The 24,012-nt window shown below is 35.7% G+C and overlaps 1 protein-coding gene across 1 annotated transcript; it reads left to right on the plus strand.

Annotated features, from left to right (window-relative positions):
- Positions 1 to 1,717: 1,717 nt before the first annotated feature.
- On the plus strand, positions 1,718 to 23,469 carry LOC149801943 (uncharacterized). Its single transcript, XM_089956335.1, has 2 exons — positions 1,718 to 1,980; positions 18,901 to 23,469. Exon 2 carries the CDS (start codon positions 19,007 to 19,009, stop codon positions 22,841 to 22,843), a length of 3,837 nt encoding a protein of 1,278 aa, XP_089812461.1. The 5' UTR covers positions 1,718 to 1,980; positions 18,901 to 19,006; the 3' UTR covers positions 22,844 to 23,469.
- Positions 23,470 to 24,012: the final 543 nt, after the last annotated feature.

The following is a 24,012-nucleotide window of genomic DNA, read 5'->3' on the forward strand; positions in this document are numbered from 1 at the left end:
ATGGAGCAAATGTTAGTTAGGCTAAATGAGGATCACTGTTCTTATTGTCCCCATCGAGTGAAGATGGAGATCAACAATTTAAGAAAAGTAAAGGACATGATCAGTGCTCTGATGAAAGAAATAAAGGAGGAGAAGGAGGATGAAGAGGAAAGGATAAGGATGAGAGAATGGAACGAAAAAAATGAAAAAGAAGAAGAAAATGAGAAGAGGAAGAAAGAAGAGGAGGAGAAACAGAAAGAAGAGAAAAAGAAGAAAAAGGAGGAAGAAAAGAAAGAAAAGAAGAGAAAAAGTGTAGGACAGAAAATAAGAAGCTGGTGGAGAAATAGAAGAAATTAGAAGAAGAAGAAGAAAACCAAAGGCCCTTTTCAGGGCCACTCCAATCTCTCGAAAAGAGATAGGCTTTCAATTGCCTACCCCTTTTTATTTTTTTTTATTTTTTTAAAATAGGGTCCCGACCCTGTTCCATTTTCCCTTGTCACTCAACAGTCCCAAACTCTATTCCCCATGTTCAATTCCCCTTGGCGCTCAACAGTCCCACGATTTATTCCCCATGTTAATTTCCCTTGTCGCCAGAGTACAAACTTTTTTCTCTAATGTTAAATTTTCCATTGTCGCCAGGGTACAACCCCCCTATTTTAACATTAAAGTCCCATTGTCGCTAAAGTATCCCCATTAACTACACACAACTCCGGATCTAACATGGCCGTAAAGGTCATTAATCTTGCCAGAATGAAAAATACATACACCAGCAGTATTCGTCGTTCAAACCATTCTACAGAGAATAAAAAGAAGATGGCTTCAAACCAACTTGATAAAATGAAAACATTGCTCAGTTGCAAGCCCTGAACTCCGCTGTACTATAGTGGGTTGACCTGACATTGTTATTTACTGCAGTTTTGACGTAAACTTAATATCACAACGTTGGTAGTGACTGACGGTCGAATCCACGTCGCACAACTTCTACAGTCTTTAATTTTCTCGCAATTAATTGCCGATATATAAATGAGCACTTTTAGTCTACATTCCAGTTGCATTAGAAGAGTGGAAATGAGAGTAGTATTCGTTTCCATTTAATCAGTGAATATCAACAGCAGACATTAAAGTCGGAACAGTACCTTGTTTGCTTACTGTAAATCGCCATTTCCTGTAAACAGCGGAAAACAACCCCAAAAGGCATTTACTTATACTGCTCTTTTCTGTAGAAACAGCCAGTGTCAGGTGGCATAAGAAATTTAGTAAATTCAATATCGCACATATACCGTTCCACTGTAATATAGTGTGTCATTCAACTGCTTGTATGGTATCAAACGATTAGATTTCAGAGTTCATTGTTTAGAATCTGAGGATTTCCGCACACATTTGGAGGAGTGCATGAACCTTTGCTTGTCACATGACAATGAGCTTTTATGTTCAATTTATGTATGGTACATAGTGTATTGATCCATCCGTCACTCTTGTGTTATGATAAGCTACCAAGGAACGGATTGGTGAGAGAGGGGCCGAAATTGGCGTGCCCTTCCAGCCCCCCCCCCCGCCCCGCCCCCGTGATGCCACTATAATAAGGCAAAACTATTACATATATATTACAGTTATTCTGAGCCCTGATACATGTTTAGCTATGGTCTGGTTAATTTCAATGGAACCTAGTCGAGAAGTTATAACTTCTTCATTATCAATCCAATCCACCAACCGTTTCGCATGCTTCCATTTTTAAGGTCAAACTGACAACACTGTTTCACTATTATTCATAAGCCAGCCCCGGGGAAGATAGAGTAACTCAGCGTGCGTCAGGTCTTAGGATGACAAAGTGTTAGAAGAGCAATCTTGGTTTAAATATTCATTTATTATGTCGCTTCACTCTTTCATGTTGAAATTATGAGCAGACGTTCTCAGCTAAACGATGTAGACGACGACATGTTAAAGTACATGCACAAAAACCAGCTACAGCTGTTGATTAACAGATAGTAGTGATTTCAACAGGTATGTAGATTTTATCTATCTATCTATCTGTCTATCTATCTATCTATATATATATCTATCCAAACGAAAACTTATAATATGGCTCGCAAGTAGTCAACAAGAAATCAGCTTATTGTACAGCACGTAGTACAGGTGGTGCACTATAGCGAACGAGGCAGTGCTTTATAGTGAACAAGGTAATGAACGGTAGTGATTAACGTAGTTTACTGTAATCAACAATATAGTGATTAACGTAGTTTACTATAATCAACAAGGTAGTGTACAATTTAGTTTACTAAAATCAACAATGTATTGAACTATAATGAACAGCGTAGTCTACTATAATCAATAAGGTAGTGAACAACGTAGTTTACCATAACCAATAAGGTAGTGATTAACGTAGTTTGCTATAATCAACAAGGTAGTGATCTGTAGCGAACAATGCAGTTTACTATAATCAATAAGGTAGTTCACGACAGTTTTTCTTCATTTCGACACAACATGCGGACAGCTGTATCTTAATATGTTGCATTGTTTCACGTATATTCATACACAGAATATGCAAAACTTAACAAACTATCCATGCTTTGTAAAATTAAATTCCAGATGGACGATGTAGGGAAATATTACACCAAATTCTTAGATTTGGTAAATTGTGCCTTGAATCCATTATTAAAATACCAAGAAAATGATAGAGAGTTAAACTCAAGATTCATTAATTAATAAAGTTTAGAAAACTGAATTACCAATTGTGGTATAATAGGTAATTCAGCATGCACAGAGAGACACGTGAACAGAAAATATGAATAGTTCATACTCTTCATACTGCTGATCGCGATGATGTTTGGGAATAGAACTGTGCGATTATTATTATTACCAAAATGTATACATAACTGTGTTTTTGTCTTCATCATAAAATGCTGCTTATAACCAATACAGGCCTTGGTAGCGTTTTTAGGAACTACTATCAAGGTTGTTCAGGACTGACTAGAATCCATTTTTTTCCCCAAAAGCATATCCAGAGAAACAGCAGATGTTCAATTTCTCCAAACTACATACAAAATCCACTTCTCCTTGCCACTAAATGAATTATTCCTAAGTGTAAGTGGCATTTCATTTTCGCCTCATACCGATCCACAATACTGTACACTCCATCAAAGTATGTGGACAAGAATGAATGGATTTCTTTTATTAGAAGATATTCTTTCACGCACTCTCTGCTAATTGGTGCATGAAACTTTACTGAAAGAAATGGGACAAAACTATTGCCATACGTTTTAACCATTTCTTCACAATCAAAGTACCATACCCACTCAACCCGTACTAAATGTAGCTTTACCATTAGCCCCTAATAGTTACACATATGCTTGGTGTTACAACTCTATGGTCCTAAAATGAGTAACAGAAAGAAGCACACAAAAAACAACAACTTGAGAAACGTAACAAACAATTTAATTATCAAATGTAAAATGTGAAAATTGAAGAGCAACTTAAATTATAATGAATTGATTCCAAAATAATCCTAACAAATTCTACTCAAGTCTTAAAGAATCGAATGTTCAGAATGACTTTCGAATCCTCGAATATATTAGGCTACCAATAGTCCTGCTGTATCGAAATGGTATTGTCCAGAAATCATTTGAATATTTCACAATAATCCCAGAATAATATTATAGACCAATGAGCACGTTGTTTTTCCAATGAATAATCTAAACAAATGTTTCCTCTTAAATAATATCTAAACACAACATTAAATGCATTTGTAGACTCATGTACAACAAGAACGAAGGAAATAAGAATGAAATAATTGTCCAGCCCTATCCACTTATATGCAGGCTTTAGGGGTGAAAACTCATTTTGCGCCTGTTCGGTACGTTACATTTTGCTAATATTCCACAATCGTAAAAGAAGCTACCTGATCTAACCCATCCAATGGGAAATAGATTAATTCTTCTAAGAACCCACCTGAGAGATCTATCTAATGGGAAACAACCCCAAACTTGTAAACAGGTTTTATTAAAAATATTACTCTTTAGGATCGTAAACACCTTAGTAAACACTTATTTATAGATCATACGCAATCTACACTTGTTATCTAAAATACAATGTTATACCCATATGCAAAATTTAGTTATATTTAAGGATGCAAATTTCTGTCAATCTATGAAGTACACATTAACTTAGGGCCAGAGAACAATTAATTAGATTTATGGGGACATGTGCTTGTTAAATCGCTAAACTGCAATGATTTATAATAGCTGTGTCGGGAAAGGAAGTGATTCTTCATTAAACCTTCGTTTACGTAATCGTTAGACGACAAGAAAAGGGAAGCTTGCCTTCGATTTTATATCGGAACTGCCAGATTTGAAATTTTCCAGGTCTGCTGTTTGGAATTCTATAAGTCATGCTGACCGCAATTTTGCTGCCTAGCTATAAAAGGCGGTAAATATATTTAATCCTGATTGGTTACGCTAAATAAGGGGCGGGGTACCCACACGAAAATTCTTGGAGTCAAATTGTCCTCATCGAAAAGTATAGTCAGTATGCGTTTTTCCTGCAAGAGTGAAAATATAAGGGACTCCGATAGTGCATGTGGAAGAAATTCCATCGTTAAAACATTGGTCAAAGGGACCCGAGTAATGATATGTTCCCAGTAGGACAACTGACAGAAGATTTAGGTCGCTTCTCTGTTTATTTTGGAAGAAGAAATAGCCCACGGATGTATCAACTGACGTATCCACGTACCTACTTATCCAAGTATCTACGAACTTACGTATACACCTACTCACACATAGTTTGAAAAGAGGCGAGACAGTAGGGAGGTCGGAACAGGAAAAAGCGAAAGGACCTGGAGAAATCAGCATAGTGAGATCAAAGAGGACCGGAACAAGCAGGTTATGAAGCTGTACAAGGCAATGACTTCGATCGTTCACTCGATTATATCATGAACTAATTCTATTATTTAAAACAGATCAGCTATTTATATGAATATATTTGTGTTAGAAATTCAGTGGACGATTTATTCCAAAAAGAAGTGTATCTTCCTAATGTAATGGATTATCCCAGTTGTTTATGTAATTGATTAAATGTTTGTTTTTCCACGGGGGTTCGTGTCATTCTGTTCTATATATCTGCTCAGATCTCTATTTATTCCATCTATAATTTCACACTTTATTTTAAAATTTACTCGATCTGGGCAATATTACCAAGGGCGATCACCCTCTTGATAACGATAGCCAAATAAAGCGGACACCTTGTAAGAAAGTAGAACCTCATAATACCACACCACCAGTAGCAAACCGCTACATTATCTAATATCTTGATTATAGATTATCATTACAATTTACATATAAACTAAAAGGAGCGGCATAGATAAATGACGAGTCGATCACCTAGTAGAAAGAACTAAAAGACACGTAGGATAGCTTAATATCCTGTGTAATGCCCATGAAAACTGATAGGTATAAAATGCGCAGAGTTCACTGATGTGAATGTCCATGATGGAAGTGACCTGCTTTTTAAACTCGTTCTATTTGCGCAAAACCAGACCTCTGCAATAAACCATCGATGCACACGTAACCCACTTTGCAATAGGTCACTATTAACCATTGCGTACAATGTTTTGATTTTCATTACTATGTCGAATAGTATGTTCCAAATAATTGTTTTCTTGTGGCGTGCAACTACCGATATTATAATAACTTTTTTGAAATAACTATTTTCAGAGCTTTGTCTTTCTTGGTACAAATTTAGAATGGGCAGATTACAAAGTAAGATTAGTCGATCTACAAAGTAAGAGTAACAGTTCAACAAAGTAAGACTGACCCGACAACAATGTAATACTGGCCGGACAATAATAAAATACTGGCTGGACAACAATGTAATACTGGCCGGAGAACAATGCCATACTAGCCGAACAAATACTTGGTAATTCTTCATATACTAAGTAGTTAGCCTATCAAACAGCTCAGATGTATTTTACCGGTCAAACGGTCAACCAACCACTTAGTTTTTTATATATTAACCCTATCCAAATTGTTCCTCGCTCTTATGAATCGTTTAACTAGTGTAGTTGCTGGAGAATCGGTCACTGATCGCCCTTACCCTTTCCAGTTTGATATGTAAGTGTTCACACATGCGCAAACATTGCAGACTATCATCATTTGTCCCAACCGACAAAGACCGCTCCGGTGGCCTAGTGGTTAGAGCGTCCGCCTCGGATGCGGGAGGTCGTGGGTTCGATCCCCGGTCGAGTCATACCAAAGACTTACAAAATGGTACTAACAGCTCCCTCACTTGCCGCTCAGCATTAAGAGGTTAGTATTAGGACTGGTCGGCCTGGTGTCAGGATAATGTGACTGGGTGGGGCATCATGCTACATGTCTGCGGCATGATGCCCCAGTGCTAGACATCACTATAAACTGTCACAGTGCAGACATCGTAGCGATATGGCTGAAACATTGTTATAGCTACGTTAAAATTCCAAGTCACCCACCCAGCTACACACACACACACACAACACACACACACACACACACACACCTAACCGACAATACATTTGACTCCAGAACTGATATGATCATACAGGCCATTCACTCTTACCAATTTGAAACATACTTGCACAAGCATTTGCAACCCATGAAGTCCTGTGTACTAAAATGGGTTGACCCGAGACTTCTATTTACTGCAGTTTTTAACTCAAACTTTACTTCATAATATTGGCAAGCGACTAACAGTCGTAACCACGTCTCAAACACTATCGTCTGTAATGTTCATGTAATATGCAAACGCCACTTTTAATCCGTATACCTGTAGATTCAGAAGAGTGGAAAAGAGAGCTGTAAAGACAAAATCTTGTCCGTTTCCATGTCATAACTCGACATGAAAGGCAGACATTAAAGTAGTCGATAATATTTATTGTCTAAATTGGATTGTATCGAGCCTACACTTAGGGAAAGGATATCGGTGAACTGTCGACTGTCGACGTCTTGGTACTTAGATTGGATAACACCTTGCTTGTTTACAGTGAATCGCCATTCCCTGCTTTACAGGAAACAATCCCGAAAAGCATTTACTTATATTGACTATTTTATGTCGAAATTACCAAGGTCAGACTAGATTTTATAAGACACGTACAACTGTCATATCTTTGTACACAAATGATGTAATATTATATAAAAAATGACATGATATTTATCTCTCTTTTCATATCAGTAAAAATATGAAATTGAATCATGCATATTCCATTCCAAAGGTATATAGTTTGTGGCTTTGTTGTATCAAACGATCAGATTTCATATTTAATTTTTAAAACTTAGATTTCCTCCAACATATGGTGTATGGCGTTGATCTGTTCCTGTTACATAATAATGTTCTTTCAATGTCCATTTTAATATTTGAGGTCTGCTTATAGTGTCTTCGTCCATCCGAAACTAGTTTTTTTTGTGACTCAAATCATGCACAGCAGCTGACAGGGCGGAAGTGGCCGAGATTTGCGCCATTCAACCACCAACCCATCCCCAAACTTAAAGTGAAAAAGACAGGACGTTTCCTAGATAAAATCCCTTAACAGTTAAGTGATTAAAGGTGTGCTGTCAGAACACTTAAAAAAGGCCGCACGCAGTGTTTCCGTCACACCGATACTGAAGTATTTATACAATTGCGAAGGCAGCTTTTATCCGTAGTAAAAACTATGTTCAGAGCAGAAAGTACCAATGACAAAATGGTTCACATATGACAGTTGCTAGTAAACTAAGGCTCATATTTATGCTCTTTAGTCTAACTGTGACATAGTTCATCAAGGACTGGTTAGATGCTTCATTTTTTATGTAGTGTATAGTAATTTACATTAGTCACTCAGTCTAATGACTGTCCTTATCATTAATGCACTGCAGCTTCTGTTTAGCATGCCTGTGTTTAGAGATCAAACTTATATAATACATTTCCGCTATAAAACATCGGCAAGTTCAGGGCAAGAAAGCGTTGACCGTTTTGAACGCCCCAGAAGTAATTAGTTGTCAATAAGGCTTTTCTATGTGTGCAAATATAATTATTGCGGAATGGGACTATTATCCGTAATGAATAATGTTATACATTGCAGGATAAGACAGCTCAAAATTTTCATCGAACTACTTTAATGGCTGTATAACATCAAAGCAAACTATGAGGCGCCGTAGCGGACAAAAGCTGGTTAATGGCATGTGTTTAGAATTTCAATTTCACGTATGGTATAAAAAAAAATTATTGTCCATAAAGTTCCATTTTCTAGGTCGAGATTTTAGATTGCATCTGTTGAATTAACAGTAATGGCTGAGAGTTATATTTTCTATGTCGAAGTTTTAGATTGTGTCGTTTGAATGTGCAGGCTGTGGTTGAAATTTCAATGTCATACGTTGAGAATTTCTTATTTACGTATTGGTTCAAAGTGTTTATATTGATAGTTCCATTTTAGATGTTGAGTATTTAGATTTCATCTGTTGAAATACACAACGCTAGTTGAAAATTCGTTGTACAACATCGAGTTTTTAGACTGTATCTTCTGAATTACACGGTGGTTGTTGAAATTTTAACGTCATATGTCGAGAGTTTCAATTTAACATGTTGAATCACCTTGATTGTGCTGAAAGTTCCATTTCGTATGTTGAGTTTTTAGATTGTATTGGTTGAATTACACAGTGGTGGTTGGACATTTATTGTGCTTGTCAGCATTTTTATTTTTATATGGTGAAATGATGTGTTGGTGTTAAAAGTAACATTACACAATGTCCACTTAACAATTCAAAATAATATCGAGTATTAAGATACATCATTCGTGTATTCAGTTATGAGGCGCCATTACGTTTCATGCATTTACAGTTTGAAAGTTAACATTCACAGGTCGAGAATTACTATAAATTTCTTCGCTAGAGGTCGCTCTAGTAATCGAACCGCGTTATTTTTAAACAAGGAGGCTGCTTTTCGTTTCTGTGAAATTCAGCAGATGAAATCTTAATACTCACCATATAAAATGGAACTTTTATCACAAACAGTTTACACACAACGTGTGAATTAGGGATTCTCGACATATGATATTGAAATTTCAACCACCGCTTTGTAATTCAAAATATACACTGTAAAACGTCGACATAGGAAATAGAACTTTACACCACCACTGTATAATTCAACATATAAAATCTAAAGTCTCGACCTAGAAAATGGAACTTTAGGGACATGCAGTTTCATCCAACACGTGATATTGGATTTCTCAACATACATCAAAATTTCAACTGCAGCTTTCTAATTGGACCAGCTTTTGTCCGCTACGGCGCCTCATAGTAAACCAGAGAAAACACACTCTAGTTCTCACGCTAACGCTATCATAAAATATCGAGAGTTAAAACTGAGTTTGGAAACTGGAGCTTACCTTACGTGAACTGTAACTATCAGATCATGCCTTGCAACAGACTGTTAGTATCATATTACAACAAATGAATTCAACTGCGGTTCTGTGATAGGAGTTATACCGTATTTATAGATATTATGGTGACCAAATATTAAGTAAAAATATATAGCAATGACCTGTAGTATCGTCGTAAATTAGAGAAATGGTCATGATGGCGATGCTGACATTGATGATTATATTGAGGATGACTGGCACAAAAGTAACTTTAATTATCTACTTCTGTATATATTATAAATATAATAAATGTAGAAGGCGCATTTGCCTAGCCGTGTGTTATCTGGGCATGAAGGGAAGGATTGTCATCAGTCCCTATTATGTACAATTTCTAGCATATTCTGACACGGTAAAAAGACAAATCAGAAAGCATAAGACAACACTAAATTGTTAAATTTATATTTGTTTAAAATGATGTGAATTTTTAGTTCTTTTCGTTTTAACTTGTTCTCAATCCCAATCCGAACACTCCAGAGCAACAGTCGAGGAAAAATATATGTTGCAAAAATCACATTAACAACCAGAGAAATAAATGTGCGTATTTGCACATCAAACATAGGTAGTCATGAGAGAAAAGCGTTCGGTTATGTAATGATTGGGTTTTTGTAATGAGAGAGGAAAAGACCTGTTTCTACAAACATATGTTTATTCCATAGCATACAGATTATATCTGACTTGCTTGTCTGACCTACATCTAGCACCGAATATGTCAGCCTTATCTCCAATCTCTAACATGCTGATTCAGCAGTGGGAAAGTCTATATTACTGCATAGCACTGCTTCTAGAACACTACAGGTTACAAGTCCAGTCTGAGAAATTGAAACAAACAAGTCATTATAGCAGTGGGATTATGTGTTTGTAAGTAGTAGACAATTTGCCTAGCAGGTTAATCACATTATTATGGAAAGATATTTGTCCCACGGTCGATCGTTTCATTATGTACTAATTTTTTATGTAATGTTCTTTTCAGCATCACTCCCACTTTATTCTAGAGACAACTCTTTCAGCATCACTCCCACTTTATTGGCGGGATAACTCGCAGATCGAAAGAGAGAGCAATAAGAGTTCTGGCCTGTTTTATGGAAGTATCACTCCGTGCGATGTCGACGGTTACATCGTTGTGTGCGGAGTGGTGTTGGCCTTGAGCTGTGATAAGAAGAAGGCTGAACTCTATAATGTGATATTTAAGTCGAGCATTTTTATTAAAATCACACAAGAGTCGATATAATAATAAAATATTACACTTGAAGTTATAAATTTTGGATATAGAAATACATCAGCATGAAGTGACACGTTTTAAATATAGAAAATTACACAGAAATTACAATATTACTTCCAGCTTACCAACTTCATACAATTCTAGAATTTATATATTTTAGAATTTGATGAAAATAATAAAATATCGAATTAGTTAACGCTAGCCAAAATGTTTAAGAATTCGATATTTCAAACTAATACCAAAATTGTTTGCAGTAAATATCTAACCTTAAATACCAAAATATCATGTTCTGTAATTTCAAAGGTATTTTATTTCTAAATTATTACTGACAGTGAGATTGGTAGCGAAATCGTCTTTACAAACAAATCAATAATTCGATTACAGATGCATACAAATTCTTATCCAGTTTAATAATCCATGACACAATATATTTCGTGATTAATATTATATAATAAAAATCAATAAAAATTCTTCAAATTTTTCGAGAGAGAATTGGATCAAATCGTTTTTAAAATAAGCCAATATTATAATGTTTACAAACATATAATTTATTGCACAGCTGTCCCAAAAGAAAATCTTTAAAATGTAGTAACGTATTTGACCATGTTTGCAAGAAGAAGGTGGAACTCTGTAATTTGAAGTCTAAGTCGAGCGTTTGCCCAACGCTTATATGATTTCAGACCGCGAAGAATACAACATCGCTCCATAAATGGCCACAGGTTTAGGCCATGGACTCCCCCTTGTGTTTTAGAGTTAAGTAAAATGACTAGATATGTTTTCCAGAAATTTACGTAACATTCTAAACTAGTTTCTATAACACATACATTTTTTTCATCAATGGCCTCAATTGTTTTTTGGGCCAGAGCTCTTACGATTAGCTTCAGAATCCACAACCTTTCCAATATCTATTGTTTGCTTGACAAGTGCATATAGACAATCTCGCTGAAACAGCAACTGTCTTCATATCTGTACCGGATAATGATACTGAATTCGCTAAATTAGAATATAGGAGAAATCTTTGCAGTGTGGTTATACAATGTTAGAATTATTGTGGTACTTAACCAGCAGTCACAATCTTTATTAAATTTATGCAAAATTGAGTTATAACAATAAAATTGTGTTCAATTAAAAATCTTAGAAAATTCAGTGGTTACATTATATAGTCTGAGCAATTTTCAAGAATAGACAATATTATTTTTAATAATACATTTCTTAAATAAATAAGGCTTAGTCATTCCTCTGGTTTAATTATACCTTTTAAATTCAGCCAAAAAGAGATGCAATTTTTGTGTATGGCATGTGCTCCATTACGAGCTGGAATTAAAATGTTAAAAAAAATTCTTAATATTACCATTATTGTTCATAAACCTGAATATTTTTTATAGGCAATATCTTAAAGCGTAGAAAAATAAAAGAAACGCAAAAGTAAAAGATAAAGAAGGTGGAAAGAAGGCTTTTTGTAGTATCTAGTTGTCTAAGTAAACTTTATCAGATTTTTATATATAACAGATTAGTTTCTTTTTTTTTAAAACCCGGGATGCCTATTATCGAGAGTGGAGTTGTTGGGGTTTATTTTATTGTTTTGGGTTTTTATAGCATGTGCGGTTCATGATGATCTAACATTGGCTGTGCTTGATTTTCCTCTTTGTCTAAAAGGAGAGCTAGAAAACACCTTTACATAGCCAATTCACTCGCAGTGTGCATAGTTATTTTACTCCTTGTCTTTGTATATAGTATATAATTTTGATCATAATTCCGTGTTTATCATATGTACGTCTGGTTTGTTACCCGCTCTGTTTGATACATTGGGTCATAGCATGTTTTGGGGAGTAAAATTGTGTGCTGTATAACACATTTCCATCATGCCTCTGATACCCTAAATTGTTAAATTGCTTGTCAATCAAATATTCTGAAAATAAGTGAATATTATAACCTATTTGATGGCATGATTTGTTTATCACATACTTTCCATACATCATTTCAATTTAAAGTTACATTTTAAAGTGCTATTTTATCTTTACTCTTATATTTTCCTCTTAACAATATGAACCGAATTCCTTTTATTATCTTCCATGATCTATATTGTTTCCTGAACCTTATTAATAAATGCAGCCTGTTTGCTTTGTGGGTTATTCAAGTATTATTATTATTATTATATATATATATATATATATATATATATATATATATATATATATATATATATATATATATATATATATATATATATATATATATTCATAACGTACATTTTAGTTATATTCTTTATGGTGTCTTAATCCCATTTACTGCATATTGCCATCCATGGATAGTTCTTTTAAACTGCCATATTTTTCAATTTATTCAACTAAAACGCTTATTTCTTTAGTTGTTAGGTTGGGTACATTTACTGCACCTTGTACTTTGATTTTATTTATTAATATATTCTCCTTTTTGCAATTTTAATATAACAAAATCAACCCACTCTTACTAGGCACGACACGCACCTGAACCCATTTTTCGTAAATTCCATAGCCTCGTCATATAAATAAATATACGTGACTTAAGTAAGCGGTATGATTGGGTTGACATAATCTGTCACAGTAAATTAAATTTTTTCCATTTGATAAACTATTTGATCCTATATGTAAGTCCGATTCAGCAATGCATCACAACGGGTTTTTGTGGCTGTTATCAAGGAAGTAAGGGGATATAACTTCAACAGTGCGCTAATGGAATCTGGTCAAATTTCATTATCAAAGATTAATTTCCGTGTCTGAAATGTAAGGCAGTTTTTATTTATTTGTTCTAGTTCACAAGGTACTCTTTTTTGTTGTTGCAGGTACAACATTTGTAGGCACACACAATCAATCCTCGCATGGCATGATGGGAAATTTTATATAGTCACATGTGAAATATAAGGATATCGGAATACACATAATATGACAATAATTTCGCCAAAAGGTCTCCATATTTCACACTTAGGTATATAATAAATTAATTTATTTCACTAAAAAACAAAGGGAAAGAATTAAAAATAAGAAATCACCATGATATAATTCCAAAATATCTTTAGATGAATTCACTGTAATTCGAATACAGCTATAAATCAAAATGTTTTTGAATGAATGTTAGAGCACTATCAGTCCAACGAATGATAAGTAAATAAAGTAATCAATCCTCTGAATTTAACTGCTAAAGCTGACAATACTGCTAAGACTGACACATTCTAAGTTTTAATTTTTTTATAGAATGCTAACGCCAACAAAGAGAAATGAAATACGAAGCTTGAATGAATCATCTTGTCATTTCGAAATACTCTATCAGTAAACAGATAAGCCGTTCTACCACATACCGATAAGGAATTAGGCCAGTTTGGCGTCTCACATTAGAACTAATGCCATTGTCATAACACGTGTTGTAAACTTGTACTAATAGTAGGAACCAATCAATGAAACAATTTACGAACTACACATGACTCATCTTTAACGTGTGAACTTACTGTAGATAAGGAATTTAGTATTTAAAATAGTATAAATTTAAAATAGTATAACTAAATAACCCTTAGGAATTATAATTATGAATGAGAATATGATAAATATAGGTATATATAACACACATTGTGAATGAGAATGTGATAAATATAGGTATATATAACACACATTGTGAATGAGAATGTGATAAATATAGGTATATATAACACACATTGTGAATGAGAATGTGATAAATATAGGTATACATAACACACGTATGCGATTGACTAGGACTATCAATAGTTTAGTAACGATTTCTGATACGTTTTGTCAAACTTAGCAAATAGGCTTACATCATTGATATATTCATTGATTTGTATTATTAGCAGAATCTGCGTATATTGGTGAACTTCTGTGCAGTTTACCGTCCAGGACAAATATAGGTTCAAAAAATTAATTTGTCCCACGCACTTTCTCACTTGTTTCAACATTTCAATCCCTTGCCTATTTTAGTTTAGATGTATGAACTTTAGTTTATTGAAGGGATCACAGAAAAGAACATGAATCACATGTATTTCTTCTAAGGTTTTACGTTTCTTTAAAACAAACACAAAAACATAGGTTGTTATTATATATCTCGCTGGCCATGTACATGTCAGCGACCTGGACCAGCACAAAGACAGTAGTTCTTAGTAGTATCAGGGATATTATCTGCAATAACTACAAAACATCTTTCCTTCAGAGAAACTGAATTCAAGCCATGTGTATAAATATTTCACGGTTTTGTTATATCTGACAGTTTTTACTGCCACAGAGTCTGCCTTATGTCTTTTTGGAGAAATGATTACGTCAGACTCAGTGGCAGCCTTACGTTCTATCCCTCTACATTTATGTGACTTTTTTCTCTCCAAATCTTCCTTATTACCTTCCTTGTGAAAATAATTTGGTAAACTCATTTTATCCGCATACACCAGTATGGATCAACTCTCTTGATAACTACCTGAAAAGTGATCATAACATACATTTGGTCGTTTAAATATAAATACAGACAGATCCCTAATTAGCGTAATTGTTTCGCTTCAAATGCAATAAGTTATTCAGTTACAAATTTAATCATTACTGACATTTAACAGATTCATAAAAGAATCTGAAACTACTGTCGATACATTGCTTTTCAATAATTTAATTGTATTGTCTCGCTTGATTGTGACCGCTCCGGTGGCCTAGTGTTAGAGCGTCCGCCTCTGATGTGGGAGATCGTGGGTTCGATCCCCGGCCGAGTCATATCAAAGACTTACAAAAATGGTACTAACAACTGCCTCACTTGGCGATCAGCATTGAGAGGTTAGTTTTATGACTGGTCGGCCTGATGTCAGGATAATGTGACTGGGTGGGACATCATGCTACATGTCTGTGGCATCGTGCCCCAGTGCTAGACATCATTATAAACTGTCACACTGCAGACATCGTAGCGATATGACTGAAAAAATGTTAAACTACGTTACAAATCCAAAGCACACACACACAGACACACATACACGCACACTCGCTTGATTGAAATTAGTAGTCGATCCGCTTTTGAGGATCTGGTTTGAGTAAACACAATATTACCTGCTCGCTTAAACACTGCTACCCAATCAATAAAAGCTTTGTTTGTTTGAAGTGTTCTGACTGGCCAATAATTTGATTGATTCGACCAATATGTAGTCAAGCCGTATTTAGAACAATCGCACATGCAACATATATATGTATTTTGTCTGTCGTCCGTCCGTCCGTCCGTTAGCACAGGTTTGTTATCATGACTAATCATATGGTAATATCAACGTGGAGTTTCATCAATAGACTACCTATCATGTCAATCTGGTTCAAAATGAAAATAGAGGCCCAGTATAGCTTCCCGTGATGCCAGTTTTATCGCTGCTCCTCCTTAACGGAAAGTAGTACTGACGTGGGGTTTTCGTCAAAGGTTTTACTACGACGTCTAATTTGTTCTTAAATGAAAGTGGTGTCGATCTGACTGTGAATTTTGCTGTCACAGGTGTCATATTGAAAATCTTGTTATAGACACTACCCCTGAATGGATGAAACATGGCTTCAACACTCAGCAGTTGAAATGAAGAAACGGCCTTGTCTTCAATGCCTGGAAAATCATTTCAGCCACTAGAACGTCAGTCCCTTTGAGGGACTCTTGTTTTATGTAGGTCCTCATATTTTCCTATTTGTACTTAGGTTCGCTTTCCCGTATGTTGCTACAAGTTTTGATACGCCTCTTTCGTATTTTCCTCATCCTTTGTATATTTGTATAGGCTCTCCGTTCGACATGGTGCCTTTTATTTTTCTACAACGAATAATACCAGTTTAAAAAATAAGAACATAAAATAAAAGGACATACAGATACAAAATAAAAGGACCATTACCACGAATTTTATCACGGTAAATAAATTGTATATCAGAAATTACAATCACCCAATAATCTACACTAACCATTTGAATACTGCCATAAACAAAACAAATAATAACATAATATAGTTTGCTCTTACATTAGTATAAATGTATAATATTTTGAAATCAAATGAGGCTTGGGGATGATAATTTAAGAATTACAGACATAAACGCTGTGTCCATTGGCTCAACATTGGCATATATATATATATATATATATATATATATATATATATATATATATATATATATATATATATATATATATATATTCCAAATTAAGTATTTTCGCGTTGGAAGAGCTAATTTTTATTTTACTGTAGCCGAATTTGAAACTGCTTGACACAACCGAGAGCCAAATCTCTCTTGATCGAACATTGAAAGAGACTAAAACTCTTTACAAAGTCTGGGAAATCAGAGGTGCAGAGTTTTAAAGCAATACGTGTGTTATTAGGGATGCTTCATATATAAGGGAAATAATCATAATATACGAAGAGCAAGACGAAATGTTCTAGAATGTGTGCACATGCATACAAATTTGTGCAAATGTGGCCAGTCAGTTCTATCTCCGATGCCTTAATTGGTTCACATTTGCACATATACGGCTGTGTGACACCTTGTTGGCAGGCAGAGCACATACAGAGAGAGAGAGAGATAGCAGTGAACAAGCGTTCTTAATAACCTGGCATGTATGGTGACTGTGACGTAATCTATACAGATATATGCACAAAGCTACATACATGTTTTTGTACCGAATGCGCGGACATATGTTTCTTAGTTTGGTAGGTATTTGTATATCAAAAGAGTTATTTTCTCCGACTCAGTACACAACACGAATGCAGTTTTGAATTTATGACATACTCCAACTTTTAGGCCTCTATGATGTAGAGAAAATGATATTCTAATTTGCATTTATTTTGTATTTGAAATACTGCTCAAACACTTAATGAGCCCCATATACGTTAATATTGGTGTTGACAATATACAATGATAAGTTATTAATATTATTATTTCTTCGCTTATTCTCCCACTGAACACATGCATGTATAGTTTGAAACCAACGTCTAACCAGATAAACATGCACGTATATATATATATATATATATATATATATATATATATATATATATATATATATATATATATATACCTATGGACTCAATAATCACCTAGAATTATCAATGCCGTTTGCACTTACGATTGTGACCTTGAACCAGGTACAAAAGTACCCTGAATTTTCATTGTCCCATAATTGGAGTATTATCATAATTGAAAATTAACACCAGTTACAATCAGTTATTAAAAACCTCGTCTTTTTGTGCGTTTGTATTACAAGTGGACTTGGGACAAGTTTATAATACACGTATAAAACAAATTGGACAATTTTAGCTAGTAGCAGACCTAATTTAAGGAAGGAAGAACATGTTTCGATATGTATATTTTTCCCTTTGGGGTGTGTGATAATTCAGCATTAAAACTGAATTATGTTTTGAAATCTAAAATGAGACTTGTCTATTGATTATGAAATTTTAGTTTATTATCACTTAATAGCTTACAAAATAAGAGACAACATTAATTTAATTTGTCAGCTGTTTTGCAAAGTTAAAATAAAGACAAAATAAAAATTATTAAAGGTATAACACCAATAACATCACGACAACCACTACCACCAGCAAAACAACCACAACTACAGCAATAGCAATGATAAAAAGACAAAGGGTATACTTTATCACCATGTCCTTCAAACCAACAGTAAAGATAAAAAAACAACGACACCATCAAACTACCACAACAAAAACAACAATAATAATGATAATAATAAGAAGAAGGAATCAGATTGAAACTATCATAATGCAATTAAAGATCAGCAGCAACATCACCATCGTCGTCGTTGTCATCATCACCATCAATGCAGTTATAACATCAACAACAGCGAATTATGAAATTTACGTCTTTCTAGACAAAGATTCTGCAAACACTTAGTATTTTTTTCCGAATTTTGAAACTAGAGTTTTAAGTTAATGTTTGATATCTTCATCATCAGGCGTGCAGATTTAAAACAGTATGCACAAAACATTAGTTAGTAATGAACAAAAGAGGTTTAACATGTAGGTATTAGTATTGTACCGTAACGAAATAGGGCACAGATACCATTAAACCTAATTAATAATAAGTATTTTATTTCAGTGACAAGTGCTTGGTAGCAAACATTAATACTTCAGACAATTTTGCATGAAAAGACACCAGTAAATAGTAAAACGAATGTTTAATCACATGATATGTTCATAAAATGAACTAAATTTTGAGCGGATTGACGGATGTGAAACAAATATATTGACTGATTGACATTTTGTTCTTTATAATATATTATCTTAAGTCTTTTCTCACTGCAGAAGTACTCCCAGCAAGATCTGAAAATGAGAAGAATTTGAGCTCAAATACTGGCAAGGAAGAGGGAGTACTCATCTTTGAAACTAGTTCAGTGACTTTTCATCAAAAATGATCCAAATACTGCTGGCAGTTATTAGTATTTGCATTATCTTTCTTATGTATCCATCATGGCTGACTAGATATGTTTACTTTATATTAATATGGATGCATAGATCAAAATGGCGGAACAATTTCATCAAGTTTCTCCTTAAAGGCAAACCACATTCAACCACAAGAGGATTTTGCACCGTGCCAGAAGAAATCGATCTCGTCGACAACCTAGATAAAACGTTAATGGACAGAATTGGCTTCTGCGGGTTTCACGAGGATGGGACTATGATTACGTTTTCTCAGCTGAAGGTAGCCAACTTTAAGAAAAACAGACTCACCTTTCAGAATTCCAGTGAAGAGGTCTTCGTGTGGGAGGACGACGTAATTGAACAAAAAACTATCAATAAGGTGTTTACAGGAAATATGAATCTTACAGTATTGGAACCCTTGAGGAAATGGAGAATTAGTTTCCAGGGCTTTCTGAAATCAGTCAGTGGAAGAGAAAAGTCAATTTATGCCAACATTTCTCTTCTCTGGCAGTGTTCCTCGGATCCATATGAATGTGTGCAAAATAGCACATTGTGGTCTTTTGCGAAATTCTCTGCAGAACGCCTTATGGCTTACAACGAGCTGAAGAAAATAATTAATGGAGAGACTTTCCGCTTTGATCAATGGGGAGGACTTTGTGGAACTCTGGATATTAACCAGTCAGGAGAAAACTTTTTTCAGTTAACTTCTCCGAGGAGCAGATCTTTCTCAAGGTTCAGTGAAAGAGACGGAACAACTCGAACAATACACTACATTAAGATGAAGGACAAGTGCTGGATGTTGATGCTAATGAAGGACTGTTTATATGACTTCAAAACTCTATCTGGATATATAGCCTATCCGAACGGTGAGATATGGCCCTTGACATGGAAAGATGCCGCTTCAGACACAACAGTTTATGAATCTTTCCTGGAAGAAACGGCATTTACCCAAGACGGAGACTGCAAAGCTCTAAAGATATCGAGTCAGCTAGATGCTAAATATGATGAGAAAATATTTGCTGGTGAAACATTTAAAAGATACCATGTAAACGATGAAGCTGCCTTTGGTTGTCAAGTGACTGAAGAAACCAAGCACACCGTATTCAAAATGAACATAGAAACCTCGCCAATACATAAATATGTTTATGACGACGAGGTTTGTAACTTTCCACTAGCGATATCTTTGAAAGACTCCTTGAGTAAACGTAGTGATCTTGTCGGAGGAAAAGGAGCCTCTTTGTCTAAACTGCTGGATATGGAAGATGACTTAGGTGTTATCATTCCGACGGGGTTCTGTGTTACCACTAAAGCATATTTAGAACACATACGAGAAAACAAGGAATTAGCATGCAGTATTGAAAGTATACATTATTGTGTTAAAAACAAACAAATAGATCAACTACTTAAATGCTGCGAGAATGCCACACTGACCATGGAGCGAACAAGAATGTCTGATGTTACCCGAGCGGTCTTGATTGGACAATTACACGCCCACTTCGGCAGTGAGTATGAAAATGAATGTCTGGCCGTCCGATCGTCTGCCGTCGGAGAAGATGGACACGAGTCATCTAGCGCTGGACAAATGGAAACCATTCTGAATGTGAAAGGTTATGACTCTATAATTGAAGCCATTCTAAAATGCTGGGCATCATCTTTGAGTTTCAATATTGTGGAGTATAGACGACAGTATGGACAGAGGCTGATGGAACCTATGGCCGTTGTGGTACAGAAGATGATTAAATCAGAGGTGTCCGGTGTTCTTTTCACAGCAGATCCTTTGACTAACAAAGGGAGCACTATAGTTATAAATGCTTTTCCTGGTCTTGGAGAAGTCGTAGTATCAGGGAAATCAAATGTTGATACAATATTCATAACGCGAACCCTAGGTCTACACCTGGATATCAGACAACGTATTTCGGCCGAAAAGAAACAAGATAGTGAGAAATGTACATCTCAGCAGGATATATGCCTGCCGGACGAAATGGCGTTAAAGATCTGTCATGCAGCTATATTGATTGAAGTTCAGTTCGGTGGTCATGTGGATATAGAATGGGCTGTTGCCGAGGGATGCGTCCATATCCTCCAAGCCAGGCCTATTGTCAGTGTTTTTGGAGAAACAGACAAGGAATTAATGCACGAGTTTGATACTCCAGTTACTGACTGGAAAGAATGCTTAACAACTGGTAATATTGGAGAAATGTTGCCAGGTATTGCAACGCCTCTTACAATTGATTTATTTGGACGCGCAGTGGACCTAGCTGCGAAAATAATGGATGGATGTAATTTTGCCCTTGGATACTCTACATATGCATCCATGCTTGTATGCACATTTTACTACCGAATGTTTATTAATCTTTCGTTTATTTGCTCAGGGTCTATTAGCAGTCTGGTATCGGACAAGAGCAAAGTGGAGATGTTTGTCATGGGAGAAACTCTACCGGAAAATTCCATGCAAAACTTAGTATCCTTTCGTGGGAGGAAACCGTCACTTCTTTCTCGATTGACTGGGTTTTTAAAAGTACGGTTTGAAACATGGAGAGCTGAAAAGATACTACGATCTTACGACAAAATGCTACAAGAATCCACGATGATTCATCACTCAACCGATCTGAACGACCTAATGGAAGAAATAGAGTCGAATCATGAACATTATTTTAAAGTTTGGGGTGCTGCCATGTACCATAATGCCCAGTCGGCTATGGCATCTGCGATTTTAATGTCTCTTCTGTGTGGAAAGGTAAATAAAATAACTGCGGATGTGAGTGCCGATCTTGCCAGTCTCCTGTCCAATTGCAAGAATGTATACAGCGCTGATGTTCCAACGGCGCTTGCAGATCTTGCAAAGATAATCGATGAGTCAAATCAGAAGGACTATTTTATTGATCTTCCTGATGAAGAAAGTCATGCTTTTTTGATTTCATCAGAGATATTTGGAGAAAAATATCGATCATTCCTGGACCGACACGGTCACCGATGTGTGCGTGAAGCCGATTTTTCGGAATTGTCTTGGGCCATGGATCCGACAAAACTTATTCAGTGTCTCAAGGCTCTCATCTCCCGTGGTCTAGTCAATATCCGAACAGAACCACAACACATGAAAGAAATAGTAGAAAACTTGCGCAGTCCTCTTACTTCCTTTCAGAAGTTATTATTAAGAAGCTTTCTGGTTTCTCGTGCCAGACAAGGTGTAGCAAAGCGTGAGTGGGGAAAATCTCTTGCAATCAAAATGGGAGATGTCCTAAAGCAAGCCTACTGGAAACTAGCAGATTTGATGGTGCAGGAAAGTCGATTGCCTGAGCAGGATTTGCTTTTCTATTTGACACACAGAGAAATCAAGACCTTGATTGAGACAAGGTCACCAGAGCTGGTTAGAAAGAGCAGAAAAAGAAGGAACATATCTCAAACTCTGCTATTATATAGCTTCAAGAAAGTCAATTATGGCGCACCAGTTCCTCTGCCTATAGATGTAGAAATATCTGGATCTCCGACAGTCGAAGGACAAGGCATGCCTGTAAGCAGAGGGATCGTGACCGGAAGAGCATGCGTGATAAAGGATATCAGTGAGGTGGGACTAATACAAAAAGGAGACATCCTTATCTGTTTGTTCACGGATGTAGGTTGGACTCCATACTTTCCTCTTCTGTCGGGTCTTGTTACTGAGATCGGCGGACTTCTATCTCATGGTGCAGTGGTTGCTCGTGAATATGGACTTCCATGCGTTGTGTGCATGTCCTATGCAACAAAACTGTTCAAGACTGGTGACATTGTCAAGCTGAATGCTACGGATGGAAAATTGTGCAAGATTGAAATAGAATTGAAAAACTAAAAATAACTATAAACATTTAGCTGTTCGTCATACTTGCCAGCAATTGACATGGTAAGTTAGACAAACACTAAAGCGGGGGAAGGCGCAATATGAAATGATTCACTTAGCTTAAGTCTTGTATCAGTCCTTGCCCTTAAGAATATTCAGGCAACATAGATTGAAAGCCATCCTAACATTGATAGGTCGAAGGGATAAGATTCATATTTTGTCCCGCTTGTGTCCCGCTTGTATAGGATGGCTACAAAGCATTTCTGTGTGATGGGGTAGATTGCACATCGGATAGACAGATAGGTTGGTAGAAAAGTAGATTGATGATGGATTCATTCTTTTTCTTAGCTCGTTTGAAGTAGGACATATCTTCATTATGATGTATGTAGATTTTCAGAATTGGTGTGAATACAATATATTCTATCCTCCTTGTAATTACCTCTGTTACTCTAATGAAACAACTGAGTTGAATTTTTCTAATTATCTTTTATTATTCAATTTCAGTGCACCAATTGTAAATCATTTTTTGTGTTTATAATGGTATTAACTTTCCAAACTTATAACATATTGGTTTCTGTGTTTTCCAGTATCAATGTAATTGTATTGTCAAAAGTTTCAAATAAATTACTATGTATTTCCGACATTTTAGTCACGTGTGTTGGACTAGATCCTACAAAGTGACCTATATATTGCACCGTTATGCAATTCTTTGCCTAAGCCCTCACCTAAGAGCCCTCCTCTTTCTTATTCGTTATTGATAGATCGACTAGTCTGTACCTCAGCAAAACGTTACGCATGTTATTGATAGATCGACGAGTCCGTACCTCAGTCAATCGTTACTTATGCTATTGATGGATCTAGTCCGTACCTCAGTCAAACCTTACACATGTTATTAATGGATCCACTAGTCCGTACCTCAGTCAAACTTTACGTATGTTATTGATAGATCGACGAGTCCGTACCTCAGTCAATCGTTACTTATGCTATTGATGGATCTAGTCCGTACCTCAGTCAAACCTTACACATGTTATTAATGGATCCACTAGTCCGTACCTCAGTCAAACTTTACGTATGTTATTGATAGATCGACGAGTCCGTACCTCAGTCAATCGTTACTTATGCTATTGATGGATCTAGTCCGTACCTCACTCAAACTTTACATATGTTATTAATGGATCGAC

This window comes from Sinohyriopsis cumingii, chromosome 4 (assembly GCF_028554795.1).
Source record: "Sinohyriopsis cumingii isolate HCF-2022 chromosome 4, ASM2855479v2, whole genome shotgun sequence".
NCBI classification, from domain to species: domain Eukaryota; kingdom Metazoa; phylum Mollusca; class Bivalvia; order Unionida; family Unionidae; genus Sinohyriopsis; species Sinohyriopsis cumingii.

Excerpts from the sequence above, each read along its gene's own strand:
- LOC149801943 (XM_089956335.1), top strand. The coding sequence starts at position 19,007 with ATGATCCAAATACTGCTGGCAGTTATTAGTATTTGCATTATCTTTCTT.